Genomic DNA, 23,077 nt, shown 5'->3' with positions numbered 1-23,077 from the left:
GTTTCAATGTCCTCCGCACTCATTACACTCCCTCCCATCTTTATGTCATCAGCAAACTTCGATATGTTGCACTTAGTCCCTTTCTCCAAATCATTAATATAGATTGTAAAGTGTTGGGGTCCCATCACTGACCCCTGCGGAACACCACTAGTCACCAACTGCCAGTCTGAAAATAACCATTTATCCCAACTCTCTGTTTTCTGTTAGAAAGCCAATCCTCCACCCATGCCAGAATGTTATCCCCAATCCCATGATTTTTTACTTTAAGTAATAATCTTTGGTGTGGCACCTTGTCAAATGCCTTTTGGAAGTCCAAAAAGTTGGGACAGAGGCATGTTTACCATTGTGTTACATCACCTTTCCTTTTAATAACACCTTTAAATCGTTTTGGAACTGAGGATACTAATTGTAGATTTGCAACTGGAAATTTTGTCCATTCTTGCTTGATATAAGACTTCAGCTGCTCAACAGTCCGTGGTCTCCATTGTCTGATTCTCCTCTTCATGATGTGCCATACATTTTCAATAGTAGATAGATCTGGACTGGCAGCAGGCCAGTCAAGCACACACACTCTGTGTCTACAAAGCCACACTGTTGTGGCCCGTGCAGAATGTGGTCTGGCATTGTCTTGCTGAAATAAGCATGGACGTCTTGGGAAGAGACGTCGCCTTGATGGCAACATATGTTTCTCTAAAATCCTAATATATGCCTCAGAGTCAATGGTGCCTTCACATACATGCAACTCACCCATGTTGTGGGCACTGATGCACCCCCATACCATCACAGATGCTGGCTTTTGCACCTTTCGCTGATAACAATCAGGATGGTCGTTTTCATCTTTGGCACGGAGAACTTGATGCCTGTTTTTTCCGAAAACTAGCTGAAATGTGGACTCATCTGACCACAGCATACGGTTCCACAGTCTTTCGGTCCATCTGAGATGAGCTCGGGCCCAGAGAACTCGCTGGCGTTTCTGCACAGAGTTGATGTATGGCTTCCTCCTTGCGTAATACAGTTTCAAGTTGCATTTCTGGATGCAGCAACAGACTGTGTTAAGTGACAATGGTTTTCCGAAGTACTCCCGAACCCAGGTGGCTACGATTGTCACAGTAGCATGATGGCTTCTTAGGCAGTGCCGCCTGAGGGCTCGAAGATAAAGCGCATTCAACAGTGGTTTCCAACCTTGCCCTTTATGCACTGAGATGTCTCCGAATTCTCTGAATCTTTTCACAATATTATGTACTGTAGATGTTGAAAGACCTAAATTCTCTGCAATCTTGCGTTGGGAAATGTTCCTTTTGAACTGACTAACAATTCTCTCACGAATTTTGGCACTAAGGGGTGAGCCACGACCCATCCTTGCTTGTAAAGACTGAGCCTTTGATGGACGCTACTTTTATACCCAGTCATGATATCTCACCTGCTACCAATTAGCCTGCTTAATGTGGAGTCTTCCATAGCAGTGTTGCTTGAATATTCTGTGCACTTTTCAATCTTATTTTAACTCTGTCCCAACTTTTGTTGAGTGTGTTGCAGCCATCAAATTCTAAATTTGTGTATATTTACAAAACACAATTAAGTTGGTCAGTAAAACTATTGAAAATCTTTTCTTTGTACTTTTGTCAGTTAAATAAGGGTTCACGTGAATTAACATATCACAGATTTATGTTTTTATTGCATTTTGGAAAATATCCCAACTTTTCTGGAAATGTGGTTTGTACATTAAAAATGATTAGGAATCAGACTTACGCGCACCTTCCCCAGAAAGGAAACGTAGAGCTGAATGGACAAGTTCTGACCAGTTTGAGGCATCTGGGAACCAGGAGTTTAATGCACTGTGAGCAGAGATCTGCCAATCAAGCACTTTCTCCTCAATCTAAAAAAGAGCATACAACAACAGTAAATAGCTGGTCATTTGAGTCTTGCCCCTCAACAAAATAAACATGTAGTACCAATAATTGACACACTCTGGCAGTCCTGCAAACAGTCAAGGCAGTCGACCAGTTGAGTGAACAAGTTGTGAGGAAGGACACAAAGTGCCTGCAACATACACAAGTTAAGTGAGGGCCAAGAAGTTGAAAGATGAGATAACATGTGGGAATACGTGAGGTTACCTACTTTGGCCGAAGTAATGAAAAAGTAAATAATTACTTAAGTAGATTGAAATTACAGAACATTGTGCTGCATAGGGATATGTGAGCCTCAGCGCATAAATGAGAAGGCTAATAAAATGCTGATCTTTATAGCAAAGACACAGAGTACCGTAGATTCCGGACTACAGAGCGCACCTGATTAAAAGCCGCACGCTCTAATTTTAGAAAGAAAATCAATTTTGTACTTGTACAGGCCGCACCGGATTTTAAGCCGCAGGTGTCCCACATTGTAATAAGAGATATTTACACAGAAAGATATTACACGTGAGGATTTTTTAACTTTTAATTAAATCCGTATGGTAACATAAACAAATATATATTGCAAATGCTTTTTTTTGAACAGTGTCTGTAACACAGCTACTTTTAAATATACATACGTATCGGTAACACACAAATTACATTGCGTATACTTTTTTACTGAACAGTGCACGAACAACATTCCAATATCTCCTAACGACTGGTAAAAAAAATATATATACTGCAGCCTACCAGGAAAAGTTATTGATCGCCTTCTTCATCTTCCTCCTGCGCACTAAAACCATCAAAGTCCACTTCTTCAGTGTCCGAATTGAATAAAACCTCAGGATCTCGTCACTCACTTCAGTCTCTTCGTTGTCGCTCTCACTTGAGCGCACGCGGTCCTCTTCATCACGCAGCAGTCCAGCCTTTTGAAACCCGTTGGTGATGGTGGATGTTGTGACATGGCTCCACGCATTTAGGATCCACTGGCAGACTTGAGCTAAAGATGCTCTTCGCATGTGTCCTGTTTTGGTAAAGGATTTCTCGCCGCTCGTCATCCAAGCCTCCCACTCAACGCGCAGCGCCACTTTAAATGCCCGGTTCACGCTGATGTCCAGTGGCTGTAAATACTTCGTGGTGCCCCCAGGAATCACAGCTGGAATTGAGTTTGTATTCTTGATGGTAGCTTTCACTGAACTTTCATTATCAGCCGCTTAAAAAATCACCATCAGTGGAAGCTTTAGTCCGGATGCTGTGCAGCTCAGAACACAAGTAAAATGCGTTCTCTCATGGCCACTTGTTTTCAGTGTGATGGACGAGTCACCTTTTTTATTAACAGTCCGAGTGAGAGGCAGGTCAAACGTCAAAGGTACTTCATCCATATTTATGATATCATCTGGCCCGATGGAATTCTCCGCTATCTTTGTTTGAGTGAATGTGCAGAAGTTAGCAAGCTTTTCCTCGTGGTCGGGAGGGAGCTGCTGACACAGAGTCATGCGTACCCTGACGGACAGGCCTTTTCGTCTCATAAATCTAAAACACCACGATGGCCCACCTCTAAAATCTTCGATTTTCATTTTGGTGGCGATTGCTTTAGCCTTCAGTCTGATCTGCACGGTGGAAACACCGCGGCCGCCTGCTCTCTGTGTGTTAACCCAGTCTTCAAGAAAGTTTTCAAGTTCGGGCCATCTGCTATAATTACCTCTGAAAGCTTTTGTTGTCTTTTTGCATTGACTCAGTTCTTCACGCTGGCGTCTCCACCGTCTCAACATCGGTTCATTTATGCCAAGATTATGTGCAGCAGCTCGATTTCCTTCTTCAACCGCCAGATTGATCACCTTTAACTTAAAAGCTGCATCATATGCTTTTCTTCGAGTGTTTTCCATGTTGATGAGGGTGAGTACAAATGACTGATTTACAATAATTTAATTGTGAAAGTGCACTTGATTTATCGTACAATTTCATTGGACCTCTGTGAACTACTCATCAATTTTATTGGTCTACTGTTACGAGGCAAAATGTTTTTGGTGGCATGAAAAAAAAACATGCATTAGCCGCACCGTAGTATAGGCCGCAGTGTTCAAAGCGTGGGAAAAAAGTAGCGGCTTATAGTCCGGAATTTACTGTATTTAAGTACTGAATATTCAAATTTACAGAGTACTGGTGAGACTGCATCTGGAAACTGCATGCAGTTTTGGTCTCCATGCTTAAGGATGGATGTACTTGCATTGGAGGCAGTGCAGAGACTGATGACTGGGTTGAACCTTGAGAGACAGCAGTTAATGTTCAAAGAGAGGTTGATTAGATTGGGCCTTTATTGAAATTACAAGAATGAAAGGTGATCTCTTGGACGGGGTTGACAGGGTGGATGCTGAGAGACATATGGGAGGGACTGATGGTGGATACTAGTGGAGGCATCTAGAGTAGGAGCACAGTTTTAGAATAAGAGGTTAGCATTTAAGATGATGACGAGTCACACACAAAATGTTGGAGGAACTCAGCAGGCCAGGCTGCATCTATGAAAAAAGTACAGTCGATGTCTGATTGTATTATACTGTAATGGGCTTTGGTGAGATCACATCTGGTCTCCTTTCCTAAAAAAGTACTTTCAGTGAAGGATATGCAGTAAGGATTCAGCAGACCGATTATTGGGAAGAACATTACTACTGGAGGAATTCTGCAGTTTGAGCAACATCTGTAGGAGGAAAGGAACCATCAATGTTTCAGGTCAAATCTCAATAATTTCTGGAATGGCTGGTCTGTCATATGAGAAGAGATCGAGCAGACTAGGCCTCTATTCGTTATAGTTTTGAACAAAGTGACTTAATTACGTATTTAACATACAGAAACTTCAGAGAGACAGCAGGGTAAGTGTGGGGGAGAGTACTTCCCCTGGCTAAGGAGTCTTCAATCGGGTCACAGCATAAGGCGTAAACCATGTAGGAGTGTGATGAGGAGAAAACTCTTTGCTCAAAGGGTGTTAAATCCAAGACAGTAAGCTTTGGGTTATTCCCAGTGCCATGTGCTAGTCACAGCAGGAATGGAAAGATAGAACAGATGAATGTATGGCTGAGGAACTGGTACAGGGGCAGAGTTTCAGGTGCTTAGATGATTGGAACCTCTTCTGGGGCAAGGGTGACCTGTACTAGAGGGCGGGTTGTACTTGAACTGGAGGGGAACTAGTATTCTGGCCAGGATGTTCACTAGTGCTACTTGGGAAGATTTAAACTCATTTAGCAACGGGATGGGAACTAGAGCATAACCTCAGAACATGGAGGGAAGGAGAGGAAGGTAGATGTTAGGGCCAACAAAAACAGGCAAAGTAGTAAAAGCAATGGATCAGGTAGTTTGAAGTGTGTATATTTTAATGCTAGGAGTATTATGGGTAAAGATGATGAATTAAGAGCATGGATCAGTAAATGGAATTTTGATGTTGTGGTCATTACAGACTTGGTTAAACAAGGGACAGGAATGGGTGTTTAATGTCCCAGAGTTTTGATGCTTTAGAAAAGACAGAGGGGGAGGTAAAGGAGGCAGAGGAGATGCATTACTAATCAGGTACAATATCACAGCTGCACTCAGAAGGAACATTACGGGTGGCTTGTTCACTAAGTTGAGATGGGTAGAACTCAAAAATAATAGGGTTGTTGTCACGGGGTCTTCAACTTCGCTAATATAAATTGGGGCCTTCTGAGTGTAAGAGGTTTAATGGAACAGAATTTGTAAGATGCATCCAGGAGGGTTTCTTAAATCAATATGTACAGTTGAAGTCAGAAGTTTACATACACTTAAGTTGAAGTCATTAAAACTCATTGTATAACCACTTCACAGATTTCATATTAGTAAACTATAGTTTTGGCAAGATGTTGAGGACATCTACTTTGTGCATGACAGGAGTAATTTATCCAACAATTGTTTACAGACAGATTATTTTACTCTTAATTGACCAGATCACAATTCTAGTGGGTCAGAAGTTTACAAACAAAATCAAAAGAAATCAGCCAAGACCTCCACAAGTCTGGTTCATCCTTGAGAACAATTTCCAAAGACCTGAAGGTACTACGTTCATCGATACAAACAACAGTACGCAAGTATAAACACCATGGGACCACACAGCCGTCATACCGCTCAGGAAGGAGATGAATGTACTTTGGCACGAAAAGTGCAAATCAATCCCAGAACAACAGCAAAGGACCTTGTGAAGATGCTGGAGGAAACAGGTAGACAAGTATCTATATCCACAGTAAAACGAGTCCTATATCGGCATAACCTGAAATGCTGCTCAGCAGGGAAGAAGCCACTGCTCCAAAACCGCCATAAAAAAGCCAGACTACAGTTTGCAAGTGCACATGGGAACAAAGATCTTACATTTTGGAGAAATGTCCTCTGGTCTGATGAAACAAAAATTGAACTGTTTGACCATAATCACCATTGTTATGTTTGGAGAAAAAAGGGTGAGGCTTGCAAGCCGAAGAACACCAACCCAATCGTGATATATGGGGGTGGCAGCGTCATGTTGTGGGGGTGCTTTGCTGCAGGAGGGACTGGTGCACTTCACAAAATAGATGGCATCATGAGGAAGGAAAATTATGTGGATATATTGAAGCAACATCTCAAGACATCAGCCAGGAAGTTAAATCTCGGTCGCAAATGGGTCCTCCAAATGGACAATGACCCCAAGCATACCTCCAAAGTTGTGGCAAATTTGCTTAAGGACAACAAAGTCAAAGTATTGGAGTGGCCATCACAAAGCCCTGACCTCAATCCGATAGAAAATTTGTGAGCAAAGAGGCCTACAAACCTGACTCAGTTGCACCAGTTCTGTCTGGAGGAATGGAACAGAATTCCAGCAACTTATGTGAGAAGCTTGTGGAAGGCTAACCAAAATGTTTGACCCAAGTTAAACAACTTAAAGGCAATGCTACTAAATACTAACAAAGTGCATGCAAACTTCGGACCCACTGGGAATGTGATGAAAGAAATAAAAACTGATATAAATCATTCTCTCTACTATTATTCTGACATTTCACATTCTTAAAATAAACTAGTGATCCTAACTGACAGGGACTATTTTCTAGGATTAAATGTCAGGAATTGTGAAAAACTGAGTTTAAATGTATTTGGCTAAGGTGTATGTAAACTTCTGACTTCAACTATACATGGTACAACAAGAAGAGAGGCTGTACTAGACCTTGTGTTGGGTAATGAGCCTGGCCAGGTGACCGACATTTCAGTGGTTGAGTAGTTAGGGAACAGTGACCACTATTTAATTTTAAAGATAGCTATAGATAAGGATAAGTATGGACTTTGTGGGAGAGTATTAAATTGGAGCATGGCAGATTACGAGAGCATTAGGCAGGAGATAGGGAGAGTTAGTTGGGAACAGCTGTTTTTGGACCTCATCCAACATGTGGAGTATGTTTAAAGACCAAATGCACAGAGTACAGAACAGGTATGTTGCTGTCAGATGGAAGAACAAGAATCACAAGGTAAGAGAACATTGGATGTTGAGAGAGGTGATGAACTCAGTCAAGAAGAAAAAGGAACATTTTGTAAAGCTTAGGAAGCTAGAGTCAAACAGAGCCCTTGAGGATTATAAAGAAGCCAGAAAAGAACTCAAGAAGGGAATTAACAAAGCCAGGAGGGATTATGAAATGTCCTTGCCAAGTAGGATTAAAGAGAATCCTAAGGCATTCTATATATACATCAAGAGCAAGAGGATAACTAGGGAGAGGGTGGACCACTCATGGATAAAGGGGAAACATTTGCTGGGATGTGGAGGGTGTGGGTGAAAAAGAGCACTTTACATCAGTACTTACCAAGGAGAAGGACGTGGAGGTCAGGGAGATCAGTGCCAAATGTCCTGATATGTTGGGGCATTTCGAAGTAAAGGAGGAGGTAGAGTTGGGTCTCTTAAAGAAAATTAAGGTAGATAAATCGCTAGGGCCTTAAGGGATATACAAGAGGTTATTGAGAGAAGCAAGAGAAGAGATTATTGGGGCCTTGACCAATAATTTTGTGTCCTCTCCAGCCACAGGTGAGGTCCCTGAGGACAAGTGAGTAGCTAATGTTCCATTATCCAAGAAGGGAATCAGAGATAATTCAGGAAATTACAGACCAGTGAGTCTCACTTCAGTAGCAGAGAAGTTACTGGAGAGAATTTTTAGAGATAAGATTTATGAGCATTTGGAAAACCATGACCTAATTACAGAGATCCAGCATGGCTTTGTGCGGGACAAGTTGTGTCTTATTAAATTAATTAAATCTTTTGATGAGGTGACGAGGTGATTGATGAAGTAGAGCTGTGGATGTTTTTTCACATGGATATTATTAAGGCGTTTGACAAGGTCCTTTTGGGAGGCTCATCTAGAAGATCAAATGCATGGGATCCACGGTAAATTGGCTGTTTGGATTTAGAACTGGCTTGCTCATTGAAGAGAGGGTAGTGGTCAAAAAGAATTTAGTCTAGCTGAAGCTCTGTGATTAGTGATTTTTTGTAGGGATATGTACTGCGACCTCGGCTGTTTGTGATATTTAGAAATGATCTAGATGAAAATGTAGATAGGTAGGTTAGTAAATTTGCAGATAATATAAAGACTGGTGGAGTTGTGGATAGTGTAGAAGACTGGCAAAGAATACAGCGTGATATAGATCAGTTGCAGAAATGGGCAGAGCAGTGGCATATGGAGTTTAATGCAAATGTGAAGTGTTGCACCTCGGTAGGTCAAATGTAATGAGACAATTGATGAGCAGAGGGATCTTGGGGTCCAAGTTCATAGCTCCCTGAAAGTGGCTACACAGGTAGATAGGGTGGTTAAGAAGGCATATGGAATGCTTCCCTTTATTAATCGAGGTGTTGAGTTAAAAAGTCAGAAAGTTATGTTGCAGCTTTATAAAACTCTAGCTAGGCCACAGATGGAGTACTGTATACGGTTCTGGTTGCCCCATTATTGGAAGGCTGTCAAGGCTTTAGAGAGGGTGCAGAAGAGGTTTATCAGGATGCAGCCTGGATGAGAGGGCATGTACTATAAATGGAGGTTGGAGAAATTTGGGTTGTTTTCTTTGGAGTGGCAGAGGCTGAGGGGAATCAGATAGAGGTTTATGAGAGGCAAAGGGAGTAGGCAAACAGTATCTTTTTCCTTAGGCTGAAATACTTCATACCAGAGGGCATGCATTTAAAGTGAGGGGGTGAGGTAATTTCAAAGGAGATGTGGAGGCAAGTTATTTTACACAAACTGGTGTGTGTTTGGAATGTGCTGCCTGGGTGGTGGTGGAAGCAGATATATTAGAGCCTTCTAGGCACATGAATGTGAGGAAAATGGAAGTATATGCACATTGTGTCGGCAGAGGAGATTAATTTAGTTGGTCAATTGATTACTAATTTAATTGATTCAGCTCAACAGGGTGAGCTGAAGGGCCTGTTCCGTTGCTGTACTCTTCTATGTCTATGAATCCTTGGAATTCTCTACCACAGAATGGAGGTTCTGTCATTGACTGGATTCAAAAAAGAGATTGACAGTTTTCTGAACATTAAAGGAATCAAGGGATATGGGAATAAAGTTGGAAAAATGATGTGATGTTGGTGGTGATCTCACTGAATACTCTGGAGAAGGACTGAGGGCCAATGGCTTACACCTGCTCTTATACACAAGAAAAGATGAGTAGAGCAGCATGGCCTAGCAGAATTTTAAAAAGGGATCTTGCAAGGTAAGGAAGGGCGAAGAAAGGGGTGGGATGTGAAGCTCTTGTAGAATAGAGGATATACATTTAAAAAAAAAGAAACTTCAAGGAGATCTGAGAAGGACGGGAGGGTGGCAAGTACTGGAACACACTGCTGGAAACAGAGCCAAAAGTAGTCCCTGACAGCATTTAGAAAGTGTCTAAACAAGAACTCCGATTACTTGGACAGAATCAGTTATGAGCCAAGTGCTGGAAGATGGGTGCTCACTGGTCAGCTGGGATGTGGTGGGTTGCATGACCTGCTTCAATGTGGTAAGGTAATTAAGTGTGTGGCAGAGAACATATCAAGAGAGGAGAGGGAAAGGAAGTGTTGGAAGTGGAAAGAAGGTGAGGCAAAGGATGGATAAAGGAAATGGCGCTCCATGTGAAACAAATTCAACAGGAATCCTAAAGGTTGGTGTGAACCCAGTTACAACTGATGGTCCACTAAGACCAATAGATCATGAGCAGCACAATCACAGCACCAGAAATTGGAGTTGCACTTTTGCTAATGTTGTGTCACTTACCCAGGACATACTCGCCTCTCCCTCTGCCAGTAAGATGTCCTGCAGCAGAGTGAAGAAACAAGCTGTGATTCCAGGAACTGTTGTCAGCTTCACTCTATCAAGTGTCCTGGAAAAACATACATTAATTGTTCAACCAAAAAAGTTGAAAATTGCACCAATGAGTTTAATACCATTGGAGTTTCAAACTGCTGTATTCTTAATGGCAACATTGTTAAATAAGGATGGAGTCTAATGCAGCTATTAGTGAGATAATACATTTTCATTCCTTTAATAAAACTTCTACAAAGTGTCTAACTTTCAGCAGTGATAGTTAGCTATACAGCACAGAAACAGTCCCTATGGACAGCTTGTCCATCAACAGTAATCCAATGCACCAGCATTTAGTTTATGGCCTTCTATGTGTTGCCGATTCAAATATTTGTCCAAAAACTACTTAAATATAGTAGGCAGTGTAGTCCAGTTTCCAAAAGACCCTAGGCTGGTTGGAATCTAGTTTTGGCACAGGATATTTGTGCTAACCATGATACTAATCAAAACTAATTGTGTTGTTCTAAACACAGTCTATATTCCTCCATTCCCTCCTGTTCATGTACCTGTCTAAATAATACCTCTTTGCAATCAGATCTGCTTCCATCACTTCCCCTGTATCAGATCCCACCTTCAACCTAATCTGCCTGCAACTGAAATGTTTCATCCCAGGAAATACCCTGGAGAATCTCTTCCGCACCTTCTCCAGTTGAATCAGTGTTCAATATATCCCAGCAACAACAGTACCAACTCTCATGTCATCTGCAAACTTGCTAACTAGTCATATCCAAATTGTTAGCAACACACAAGATGCAGGAGGATCTCAAGAGCTCAGGCAGCATCTATGGAAATGAATAGACAGTTGACACTTCAGGCTGAGACCCTTCATCGGGACTGAAAATGAAGGGGGAAGATGCCAGAGGTGGGGGGAGGGGAAAGACGACAAGCTAGAGGTGATAGGTGAAACCAGGTGAGTGGGGGAGGAGGGATGAAGTAAAAAGCTGGGAGGTGATAGGTGATAAAGATAAAAAGGTTGGAGAAGAAGGAATCTGATAGAAGAGAGTGGACCATAGGGAAATAGGGAAGGAGGAGAGACACCAGAGGGAAGTGATAGGCAGGTGATAAAAGGTAAGTGGACAGAGTGGAGAATTGTAGAAGAGGGAAGGGGGAGAGGGAAGGGGGAAGGGGGAAAGGGAAAATATTTACGGAAGTTGGAGAAATCGATGTTTATGCCTTCAAGTTGGAGGCTACTGAGCCAAAATATACTCTGAGAGCTGCCTCATCATGGCAGAAAAGGAGGCCATGGGCTGATATGTCAGAATGAGAATGGGTTTAAGAATTAAAATGGTTGGCCACCAGGAAATCCTGTTTTTAGTGGATGGAGCAGAGGTGTTCAACAAAGCTGTGACCCAATCTACACTGGGTCTCACCAATGTAGAGGAGGCCATGTGGGAAGCATTATATAAAGTAGATGACTCCCAGAAGGACAGTCATTATCTATGCAGGGAACTGGACATTCCAAGCTCCAGGTCAAAACTGTTCAACTGTATACTTTGCACATAACAAGGACCCTAACACCAATCCTTGTGGCATTCTACTGGTCACAGGTTTCTAATCAAAGAAACAATCCTTAATCATTGTCCTTTGTCCCCTATAACCAAGCCAAATTTGGATCCAATTTCCCAACTTGCTTCAGGTTCCATGGGCTTTAATGTTTTGGAACCTTGTCAAAGAGATTGTAGGCCACATCAGCCACACGGCCCTTAACAATTTACAGACTGATCAGACAGGATTCCCCCTCCCCCTAAAAAAGCCTTTCTGATGATTGAGTAAGCCCTGTCTTTCCAAATGCAGATTATTCCCAGCCCTCAGGAGATTTGTTCAAAAACTTTCCAATCACTTGTTATTCCCTAGCTTACCCTTTCAGTCCTTCTTGAATACAGCAAGGTATCCCTTCTACTATCTACCAGCCAACTGGCACCAGATTTGGTGCTAGTGAAGATTTAAAAATTGGTCTTTAAACCTGGAAAAACATCTAATGCCTCATCTTCATTGATCAAATATTCTAAGATGTCACCGCTCCCTTTGCCAAATTCTCCAGCTTCAACTCCCTTTGCTTGAGTGAATACAGAAAAGTATTTAGACTATAAGACATAGGAGCAGAATAAGGCCACTCAGTCCATCAACTCTGCTCCGCCATTCTATCATGTCTGATTTATTATCCCTCTGAACCCAATTCTCCTGCCCGCTTCCCGTAAGCTTTAACACTCTTATTAATCAAGAACTCATTAACCTCTGCTTTAAATATACCCAATATTTATTTTAAACCTCACCCACATTCCCTGGCTTCATATACAAATTACCATTTTGGTTGCAATTGGGCCTGATTACATTACATTTTCTATGATTTTCCTTAATTCTATCTGCCAATATTCTGAGCTCCTCATTGCCCTCTAAATTTCTTTTTAAAAGAAATCCCTTCACCTGGCTCCACTCTTAAGAACTTCTTCAGATCATCTTCCCAATATCTTCTCTCCCTTGCTTCATCTCCTAATTTATCTTTCATTGTACCTTCCAATTCAAATCTCACATGCTCCTCACCATTGCCATCATTAATTTAGATTGGCTCTGTATTTCCAAACACATTAACATTGAGGCCTTCTTTCTTGTCTTTAAAATCATTTGCAGCTGAGCTCATCTTTGCAAACTCATTGAAGACACTTTTGCATGTTCTTTCTAAACCACTCTCTCTTCCTCAACAACATTTTTTGAAGGCTTTGTTGGCTAAACCTTTGTTCATCTTTTCAAGCTCTCTCATTTCTTTAAGCCTATTGTGAAATGACAGTGGGCATTATTTATACCAATGTAGGACTTCATATTCTGTTCTGGATGAAGCATTGCCTTAGTTCTATGTTCCCAGAAAGTCTGTAGTCTTTGCTATTAGAATGAAGCAACCTCCCTCAGGTCTGATATTTACTGCCCATTTGTGATTGTGTCTGACACCACTGCAGTCATAGAGTCTGAGAACAATACTCCACATATACAGGACCTTTGACCCAACCAGTCCATGATGACCATGCTGCCCTCCCAACTAGACCCAACGTCTTGCATTTGACCCATATCCCTTGAAGCTCCGCCCCGCCATGTATTTATTAAATCATACTACAGTCCGCCCTCCTTATCCACGGGCTTCGCATGCGCGGATTCGACCAACTGCAGATCGGGAAAACCCGTAAGTTCTCTTTCCAGCACTCGTTGTTTGAGCATTGTTCACTTGTTTTTCTTGTCATCCTTCCGTAAACAATACAGTATAACAACTATTTACATAGCATTTACATTGTATTAGGTACTATAAGTAATCTAGAGATGATTTAAAGTACAGGCAGTCCTTAAGTCGGATTTGTACGTAAGTCGGAACAGGTACATCCGGTATTATTTAGCATCAGTCCAACGTTTATCTTAGTATATAGTATATATTTTAACTTTCTATGCATATAAAACACTTAAGGAACGTATGTATTTCAATAAATAAACCTCTGCGTTGCTTAGTAATAATTGTAGCTTTCACCGGGACAGGACCTTTCACATGCTCCATTATTCGCATTTTATCCTTTAAAATTGTTCCGATTGTTGACCAACTGTAGCCTAACACTTTTCCAATGGCCAATGGAGTTTCACCTCTTCCCGATCGCTTTATTTTCAATCGTGATCGTGATTATTTTCGTGAACAGAAACACTGTGGATTCAGCAGCAGCCACAGGCGATGGGTCTGAGCTCTCCCGGGTCCTAAAGTCCACAGGCACTGAGACAGGTAAAATAAGGGACTTGAGCATCTGCATTTTTTTGGTATCTGTGGGGGGTCCTGGAACCAATCCCCAGCGGATAAGGAGGGCCAACTGTATTGTACTTGCCTCAAACACTTCATGTCAGCTCGTTTAATATACTCACCACCCTCCGCATGAACAAGTTGCCACTCAAGTCCTTTTAAAATTTTTCCATTTACCCTAAACCTATGACCTCTAGTTTTGGAGTCCTTTATTCTGGGGAAAAACTTATATCATCAATCTTATTTACAGTGCCTACATAGATTGGTTTTCACTTTGACATGAAAGAGTGTTTTTCTGTTGATCAAAAGAAGCCAAATAAAATCCACTGTGATTCAATATTGTAAAACAATAAAACATGAAAACTTCAAAAGGGGAAAATACTTTTTATAGGCACTGTATGCCTTGCATAATTTTAAGCGCTTCAATAAAAGTCACCTTGCATCTTTATATTAAGATAAAAAGACCTAAACTGGCCAACCTCTGCTTACAACTTTATCAAAATAAAGATGCTTTTGGGTAAGGAACTCTGGACTTTTAACCCAATGACAAATTAAAGAATGGTACGGTGTTGACCTTTGTCTGGTGTGCAACTCGAGAGGGCGGAATTTCAATTCTCTTCCTGCCACAATCATGCGTATGTTATGTGCAGTCAGTTGCATCAAATAACTAAATCAGCAGTTATTAATGTGAGCTGGATTCACAGCTCCATGATTTATGTAGGAGTTTAAGTAGTCAACAAGTGAAGAGCTACTTACTGTTCAGGAACAGAGACTGGTTTAGGCGTCACCTGCTGCTCTGGAGGTGCTGCAATAGGTCCCTCTGCTCCTGATGACTCAGCCAAATCATCTGGCTCCATTTTTGGCACTTTCAGTTTCTTTTTCTTCCTCTCCTCTTTATCCTTCACCCTCTTCTTTGGAAGTGTAAGATCTAATAAAGCTTTATGGGTAGAGGACAACATATTAGCTTCAGTAGGTGCCACTAGATATCACAGTTGGCAAATACCCTCAAATGGGATTAGTGTAGATAACGCCACCTCCCTCACACCATTATCTCAAGACTAGACCCTCCTTTTGTTTTTATATAAAACTGGTTCTTAGCTACTTTCATGCTCCACATGTCCCTGCTTAGGATTTTTTGATCTCCCGAAGTGCATTACCTCATATTATCAGGATAATATTCCAACTAACACAGCTCCATCCTATTTTCTAGTGGATCTGTGTCCCACCGTGCCCTTCGACATCCTTCTTCACTATTTACAACCCACTAGCCTTTGTCTTGCCTGTAAACTTACAAACCAGACCACCTATATTGTCAACTGGGCTATCTGGACATATTACAAAGAAAGATGGCAGCACAGATCCATGTGGTACACCACTTGTCAGAGAAGTGTAATCAGATGAACCTCCACCACTACCTTAATGCCTCCTGTTACAAGCCAGCCCAGGAACACCAAACATGCAGGTGCAACAAACATTTAAAAAGGCAAATGCTACATTAGCTTTTATTACAAGAGGATTTAATGATACTGCAATTTTTCGGGGCCTTGTGAGATTGCACCTGGAGTTGTATGTATGGATTTAGTTTCCTTTACCAAGAAAGAATATACAGTTGCAAGAAAAAGTTTGTGAACCCTTTGTAATTACCTGGTTTTCTGCATTAATTACTCATAAAATGTGGTCTGATCTTTATCTAAATCACAATAATAGACAAACACAATCTGCCTAAACTAATGACACACAAACAATTGTATTTCTTCTCGTCAATAGTGAGTGCCCCAATTGAACAATCACGGTCTAAGTTCAAAAAAGTATGTGAACCTCTGGGGTAATGCCTTCTACAAAAACTATTTGGAGTTTGGTGTTCCAGTCAATGAGGTGAGATTGGAGGTATGGGTTGTAGGGGTGCCCTGTCCTATATAAAAAAAAGACACACAAAGTCAAGTTACTGACAAAGCCTGCTCTTCTCAAGAAAGATCTGTTTATGTGCACCATGTCTCAATCAAAACAACTTTCAGAGGACCTTAGAAGAATTGTAGAGATGCATGAAGCTGGAAAAGGCTACAAAAGTATTTCTAAAGACCTGAGTGTTCATCAGTCCACAGTAAGAGAAATTGTCTATAAACGGAGGAAATTCAATATTGTTGCTACTCTCCCTAGGAGTGGGCGCCCTGCAAAGATCACACCAAGAGCACAATGTGTAATGCTGATGGAGGTGAAAAAGAACCCAAGGGTAACAGCAAAAGACCCGCAGAAATCTCGAGAACTTGCTATAGTCTCTGTTCATGTATCTACTACAAGAAAAAGACTGAACAAGAATGGCATACATGGAAGGACACCACAGAGGAAACCATTGCTCTCCAAGTTTGCAAAAGACCACCTGGATGTTCTGCAACACTTCTGGGACAATGTTCTGTAGGCAGATGAGACAAAAGTTGAACTTTTTGACAGAAATGCACACTGCTATGTTTGGAGGAAAAGGGGCACTGCACACCAACACCAAAACCTCATCCCAACTGTGAAGCATGGTGGAAAGAGCATCATGGTTTGGGGCTGCTTTGCTGCCTCAGAGCCTGGACAACTTTCAATTGTTGAAGGAACAATGAGTTGAAAAGTCTATGAAGACACATTTTACAGGAGAATGTCAGGGTAGCAGTCCATCATCTGAAGCTTAATAAAAGTTAGATAATGCAACAAGACAACAATCTTAAACACAAGAGTACCTCAATAACAGAATGGTTTAAAAAGATGGAAGTTTGTGTTTTGGAATGGCCAAATCAGAGTCAAGACCTTAAACCAATTGAGATGCTGTGGCATAACATAAAGAGGGCTGTTTATGCAAAATGTCTCAGAAATATTGATGAATTGAAACAGTTTTGTATGGAGGAATGGTCTAAAATTCCTCCTCGCCGTTGTGCAAGTCTGATTAGCAGCTACAAGAAAGGTTTGGTGGAGGTTATTGCTGCTAAAGGAGGTTCTATAAATAGAAGGGTTCACATATTTTTTCCAGCTTGGACTGTGAATGATTAAACAATGTGTTCAATAAAGACATGAAAAGTACAATTGTTTGTGTGTTATTAGTTTAGGCAGATTGTATTTGCCTATTATTGTGACAGACAAAGGTCAGACCACATTTTATGAGTAATTAATGCAGAAAACCAGGTAATTGCAAAGGGTTCACAAACTTTATCTTGCAACTGTATGTCCATGGAGGGAGTACATCAAAGATTTATTGATTTCAGGGATGGTGAGTTTTTGGCATGAGAAAGGATTGAGGAGATGGGCCTGTATTGTCTCATGATTAAAACAGATCGCCAATCTCATTGAGAAGCTTTCAAAATATTCACAGGTCTCAAAAGGAGAGATGCATGGAGGATATTTCACCCTGCTCTTAAGAGTCTAGAACCAGGTAGACAGCTGTTTAGGAGTAATGTTAGGACAAATTTCAAGGCATAATTCTCCACCTCAGGAAGCTGTAGAGGGTTACTTGGTAGATTTAGGGTCATAGAGTTATATAAAGCCCTACAGTATACAAACAGGCCCTTCTGCCCAACTTATCCATACTAACCAAGATGCCCATCTAAGCTAGTCCAATTTGCCTGCACTTGTCCCATATCCCTCTAAACTTTTCCTATCCATGTATGTGTCCAAATGTCCATTAGATGTAAATGTACCTACCTCAACCACTTCCTCTGGCACCCCTGGATATTGGGAATGAAGGAATATGGGGATAATGCTGGAACATACAACGAGTCACATCAGCCACGTCCTTGAATAGTGAAGTAGGCTCAAAGCCTTGGTGGCCTATTCAAGGTCCTGTTTCTTGAGATTTCACATAATTTGGGGAATGGATGTTGTGCTGTCCTTTACCTAGTATGCTGTGCCAAATTGCTGAGGTAGCCAGGGAACGGCTGCTGGAGACACAAAGAGACTGCAGAAGCTGGAATCTGGAGCAACACACTATCTGTTGCAGTGTCTTAGCAAACCAAGCAGCATCTGTGCTGGTGGAATTACTGACATTTTGATTCAAAACCCTACAACAGGACTAAGGGCTGAGAAGGAAAAAGCCAGTATAAAGAGGAGAGGGAGAGCAGTGGGGCAGGAGCCAGGGGGTGGACTGAGGGAGCTGGGAACTGGGGTTGAAGGATGAGAGGCAGATGTAGTCAGGTTGGTATGGGAATAGGAAGGGGAATTGAAATGACATACAACTGGGACCTCAGAATGGCCATTGCGAACAGAGCACAGGTGCATTCGGTCTCACTGTTATAGAGGAGGCCACATCAGGAGCACTGAATGCAGTATACCAGGTTGGAATGTCTGCCTCACCTGGAAGGACTGTTTAGGTCCCTGGACAGTGGTGAAGAGGGAGGTGATGCACTTCCTGTAACTGCAGGGGTCAGGGAGTGGTGCTTGAGAAAGGACCTGGGAGTCAAAGAGGGAGCAGTCTCTGCAGAACAGGAAGGGTGGAGAGGAGAAGATGTAATTGCTGGCGGAGGGATCTTATTGCAGCCGGCAGAAACGGCGAAGGATATGTGCTGGCCATGGAGGTTGGTTCGTTGAAAGGCGAAGACTGGGGAACAACATCTCTGTTCTGTTTGGAGCAAGGGGCGGATGACAGTAGAAGTTCAAGGAATGTAGCAAATGCAAAAGGGCTCCATCAATCACTGCAGGAGGGAAGCTATGATTCCTTAAAAAGGAGATTGCAGGTATTCTGGAATGCCAGATGTTATCTTGTGAGCAGAGACAGAGAAACTGGTTACTATTGTATTTCACTCCAGGAAGAAACAATTTTCAGTTGTTGAAAAAAGGTGAGTGGAAATGCAGACATGGTGAGCATTTTGGCCTTGTCACTGTGAAGCACTGAGTTTTGCCATGTTCAGAATCTGATTTGAATGTCAGTTCCTGAGCCAAGAGTGCCTGCCACATTTGTTGAGTCTTTTGGAAAATATTTACTTCTCAGGTTGGCCATGTGTCAGCCTTGAAGCCCACTAACCAGCTGTCCATCACTCCAGCTGCTCACTCACCTTTAGTGTAGATTTTAATTGATTAAAATGTGAGTAGCCAATTGAAAGCCAGTCTAACACATTACCTCATATAAATCATGGCGGCATCATGAACTATTCAAAAAAAGCTCAAATATAAATGCTCTAAGGCACTTAGTATTATGCATGCACCAGCTCCTCCTCAGAAGCATAACTCAGCACCTCCAAACATCAACACCACCCCCATCTCTCCAAAATATTAATTTGTACCCTTAGGCCTAGACAGTGGCATGTCCACATAACCTAACCATTCTGGATATTGTCAACTGCATCTCATAACATCACCTCCACCCACTTAATACAACGCTCTGCAGTACCAGATACCACCAGCCTCAAGGCATAAAATCTCATTCTACCAACCCCACCCCTTCTCCATCACTCACATTGCCAGCAGCATCTCCATCTAGACTTCACATCATGATCTGATGATCCAAAGTGCAAGTTCAAATCTCTTCAAAACAGTCAAAGTACATCAATGCAGAATAGATCAATTAAGCTAATATTCATTGGAATTTTGAAAAATGAAGAGGGATCTCAGAAACCTACAAAAATTCTAACAGGACTGAATAGATTAGATGCAGGGAAGTTGTTCCTAATGGCTGTGGAGTCCACAACCAGGGTCCTGGTCTAAGGATTAGGGATAATCATTTAAAATTAAGATAAGGAGATGATGTCTTCTCCCAGAGAGTGGCAAATCTATGGAATTCTCTCCCACAGAAATAATTGAAGACTAATCAGTAAACATTTTCAAATAAAAGAGTTCTTAGTATTGAGGTGATCAAGGGATGTGGGAGACAGCTGGAAAAGGGTGTAGAATGTGACTAATTAGCTGGGATCATGTTGCTTAATGGAACAAGTCCAAAGGACCAAATGACCCCCTCCTTCCTGCTCCTGTTCTCAGTGTTTCTACATCTCTTGTGGAAATGGCTCTTCATCATCTTAAGGCAACAATGCTAACGTGCCAAGACCAAGTAAAACTGATTTCTATTTTCACCCACCTGCTAGTGAGCCTCTTCGGCCAGCATTCATCCGGGTTATGATATCATTGAGAGTCAAGTCACCAGTAGCCAAGTCTGGATGGTCCTGTGGATAGGAAAATGGAAGTTGAAGGTGATGCAGGAACTTGAAGCAGGGTGGCCTACTTTAGCAATTGTTTTAAACATGCTTCTTATTGGGGACTCTTCCGACCTATTAAAGAGAATTCCTCATACTTTGAATGAACTCTTGAAGCTCTGATAGTTAGAGTGACTGATTGAGATAACCAACTCAACTGAACTCATTAAACTACTCATGCTTGAACCTTAGCAATAGGATAACAAAGGAGAGGCAGAGAAGGTCAAAAAGAGGTATTCCAATCTATTTAAATGGGTGTCTAGAGCTCATTTCCCTACCTAAGACTTTAATTACATAGTTGTGCAGATGATGTGCAGACACAGAATGAACAATTGAAGGGTTCCAATTCAGCATCCTGGGTGAATGTGGTAGAATTGGACAGTCAATTATATCAAAGGATAAGGTTAAATCAGATGGAACATGGTTATGGGGGGGGGGGAGGAGGGGGCAGCACGGTTGTGTAGCAGTTAGTGTAACGCTTTACAGTACCAGCGACCTGGGTTCAATTCTTGCCGTTGTTTGTAAGGAGATTGCACATTCTCCCTGTGACCGCATGGGTTTCCTCCCACATTTCGCTGTATGTTTCAATGATAATCTTTTTAAAGTTATGCAAAACAGTTCGCTGGCTCAACATAAGGGTGTTTTAGCTCAATGAGCACAGAATTTGTGACATCATGGAGGGACTGCTAAGACCTACTGCTTGCAATCCGTGCACCATGAGAACTGTCACAATGGTAGGGAAATTACTGGGATCTGTAACAAAGAGAATAGAATTGAGCAGATCAATGTGGTTTTATGCAAAGAAAGTTACGTTTGAACCAGCTGCTGCAGCATTGTAAGGATGCTAAGTAGAACAGACATGGGGGAGCCAGTGGATGTAGTGAGTTTGGATTTTAGAGTCATACAGGCCCTTCTGCCCACTATGTCCACCCAAGCCTTTCTTCCCCATCCACATTAATCCTATTTGCCTGCATCCTCAATGCTTTGTTTATTTAAGTATCTGTCTAAAGGCCTCGTAAATGTAGTAATTTTCAGAAGGCTAACTCAGGAGGTTGCTCAAGAAATTTGGAGCACATGAAATGAGTGGTGTTGCAGGTGAAAGAATAGTCAGGGCAAATGACTAGTAAGTAGCGAAGTAAGATAGTGTTTATGTGGTATCAGGAAACCGCAGACCAAAGGAAAGACATGGAATGCAGTGGTGACAACATCCAGGTTTCAAAAACTTCACTAATCGTATATATTGTACACCCATTGTTGTAACAGAAGATTGGATTTGCTGTTAGACCTGTGAAAATTGATTCTGTAATCAGAACGTAGTCTGCTACTTAATTAAATCTTTCTGTAGCCACAGTTCTGCTACAAACTGTAGTTTTTACTGGTAATAATCATCAACTGAGAATGTTAAAGCTGCCCCTGGTTCACACTCATGTAGATCAGCTTTGACTGGTCTCCTGGTGCACACTAGTTTTTAATAAAGCAGCCATTATTTCGAATACCAACTCCATGTGAACTTTTGGTTTGCCCCTACAAAGTACTGACTATACTGACAAGGGTAAAGAATCGTTTACTGTCACAGAGTCATAGAAAACTACAGCACAGACACAGGCCCTTCAGCCCAAATAGTGCATGCCAAACCATTTAAACTACCCAGTCCCATCGACCTGTTCCCGGACCACATCCCTTCATACGCTTCCCATTATGCATTATCTGAATTTTTCTTAAAAGAAGTTTTCCCACATGTTCACCTTTAAACATTTCACCTTTCACCCTTAACCCATGTCCTCTAGTCATAGTCTCACCCAACCTCAGTGTGGAAAAAGCCTACTTGCACTGACCCTATCTATACCCCTCTTAATTTTGTATACCTCTATCAAACCTCCCCTCAATCTTCTACATTCTAAGGAATAAAGTTCTAACCTATTCAAACTTATTACTCAGGTCCTCCAGTCCAGGCAACATCCTTGTAAAATTTCACTGTAATCTTTCAATCTTATTTATATCTTTCCTGTAGGTAACTGACCAAAACTGCAAATGGGCGGAGCTTAGGAGGATGATGGCGCCTAACAGCGACTCCTTTGCGTGCATCTTCAGAAACAATTCTATTTCTATCTTTAATATCTCTCTTTTTTCCTTTTCAGGGTTTTTTTTTGAAGACCCTGATTTGGAGTTACACACTGACTTCGGTTATTTGCGGGAATGGGACCTGCTCGGGGGGGGGGGGGGTCACACAACTAGCTGCTACTCTATATGCCAAGGACGCAGCCTAGAGGACCAGCATGCCTCCAGAGTGCGGGTTTTCGTGGCTCTGGAGGCAAGCAGACTCGAGGTCAGTGCTGCCGCCTGGTACCTCGTGGGAGACGGAAGATCGTAAGCAGCGAACTGGCTGCTGGCTGTGTGACTTGAGTTCTTTGGGCACAGAGCTCAGAAGAAGCAATGCAACAGACTTTTAACATTGTAAATCGGCGAGATGATTGTTATCTTTCCCGTCTCACTATGAAACGAGCACACCTCTTTATCCCTTATTAGGGCGAGAGAGAGATAGAGCCTGTGGTAAGTGGAATTACTGGGTGAACGAGTAGTCTTTGGGGTACTGTAAATCTGTGTCTTTATTGATTTATGAAGGCCAATGTGCCATAAGCTTTTTTCACAATCCTATCTACCTGTGACGCCACCTTCAATGAATTATGGGCCTGTATTCCCAGATCTCATTGTTCTACCACACACCACAGTGCCCAACTGCTCACTGTGTAAAACTTACCTTGTTTGGTCCTACCAAAGTACAACACCTGACACTAGTCTGCATTAAACTCCACCTGTTTAGCCAATTTTGATCCCACTGCAAGCTTTGATAATCTTCCCTGTCTACAACAGCCCCAGTCTTGGTGTCATCCATAAACTTGCTGATCCAGTTAACCACATTATCACCCAGATCAC

At 41.9% G+C, this 23,077-nt stretch overlaps 1 protein-coding gene across 8 annotated transcripts in view; it reads right to left on the bottom strand.

Annotated features, from left to right (window-relative positions):
• Nucleotides 1-23,077, bottom strand: part of nfrkb (nuclear factor related to kappaB binding protein) — a 121,021-nt gene that overhangs the window by 62,347 nt on the left and 35,597 nt on the right. For 7 of the 8 annotated variants that reach the window (XM_059957141.1, XM_059957147.1, XM_059957143.1 and 4 more), the window contains 4 exons: nucleotides 20,029-20,113; nucleotides 14,748-14,928; nucleotides 10,139-10,244; nucleotides 1,750-1,876 (listed from right to left, as the gene is read on the bottom strand). In XM_059957141.1, the coding sequence (XP_059813124.1) occupies nucleotides 1,750-1,876; nucleotides 10,139-10,244; nucleotides 14,748-14,928; nucleotides 20,029-20,113 (499 nt within the window). The remainder of the gene's footprint in view (nucleotides 1-1,749; nucleotides 1,877-10,138; nucleotides 10,245-14,747; nucleotides 14,929-20,028; nucleotides 20,114-23,077) is intronic. The other variant, XM_059957144.1, reaches the window with a different exon arrangement.

Source organism: Hypanus sabinus, chromosome X2, assembly GCF_030144855.1.
Source record: "Hypanus sabinus isolate sHypSab1 chromosome X2, sHypSab1.hap1, whole genome shotgun sequence".
Taxonomy (NCBI): Eukaryota; Metazoa; Chordata; class Chondrichthyes; order Myliobatiformes; family Dasyatidae; genus Hypanus; species Hypanus sabinus.
This window is presented reverse-complemented; position numbering and strand designations above follow the sequence as displayed.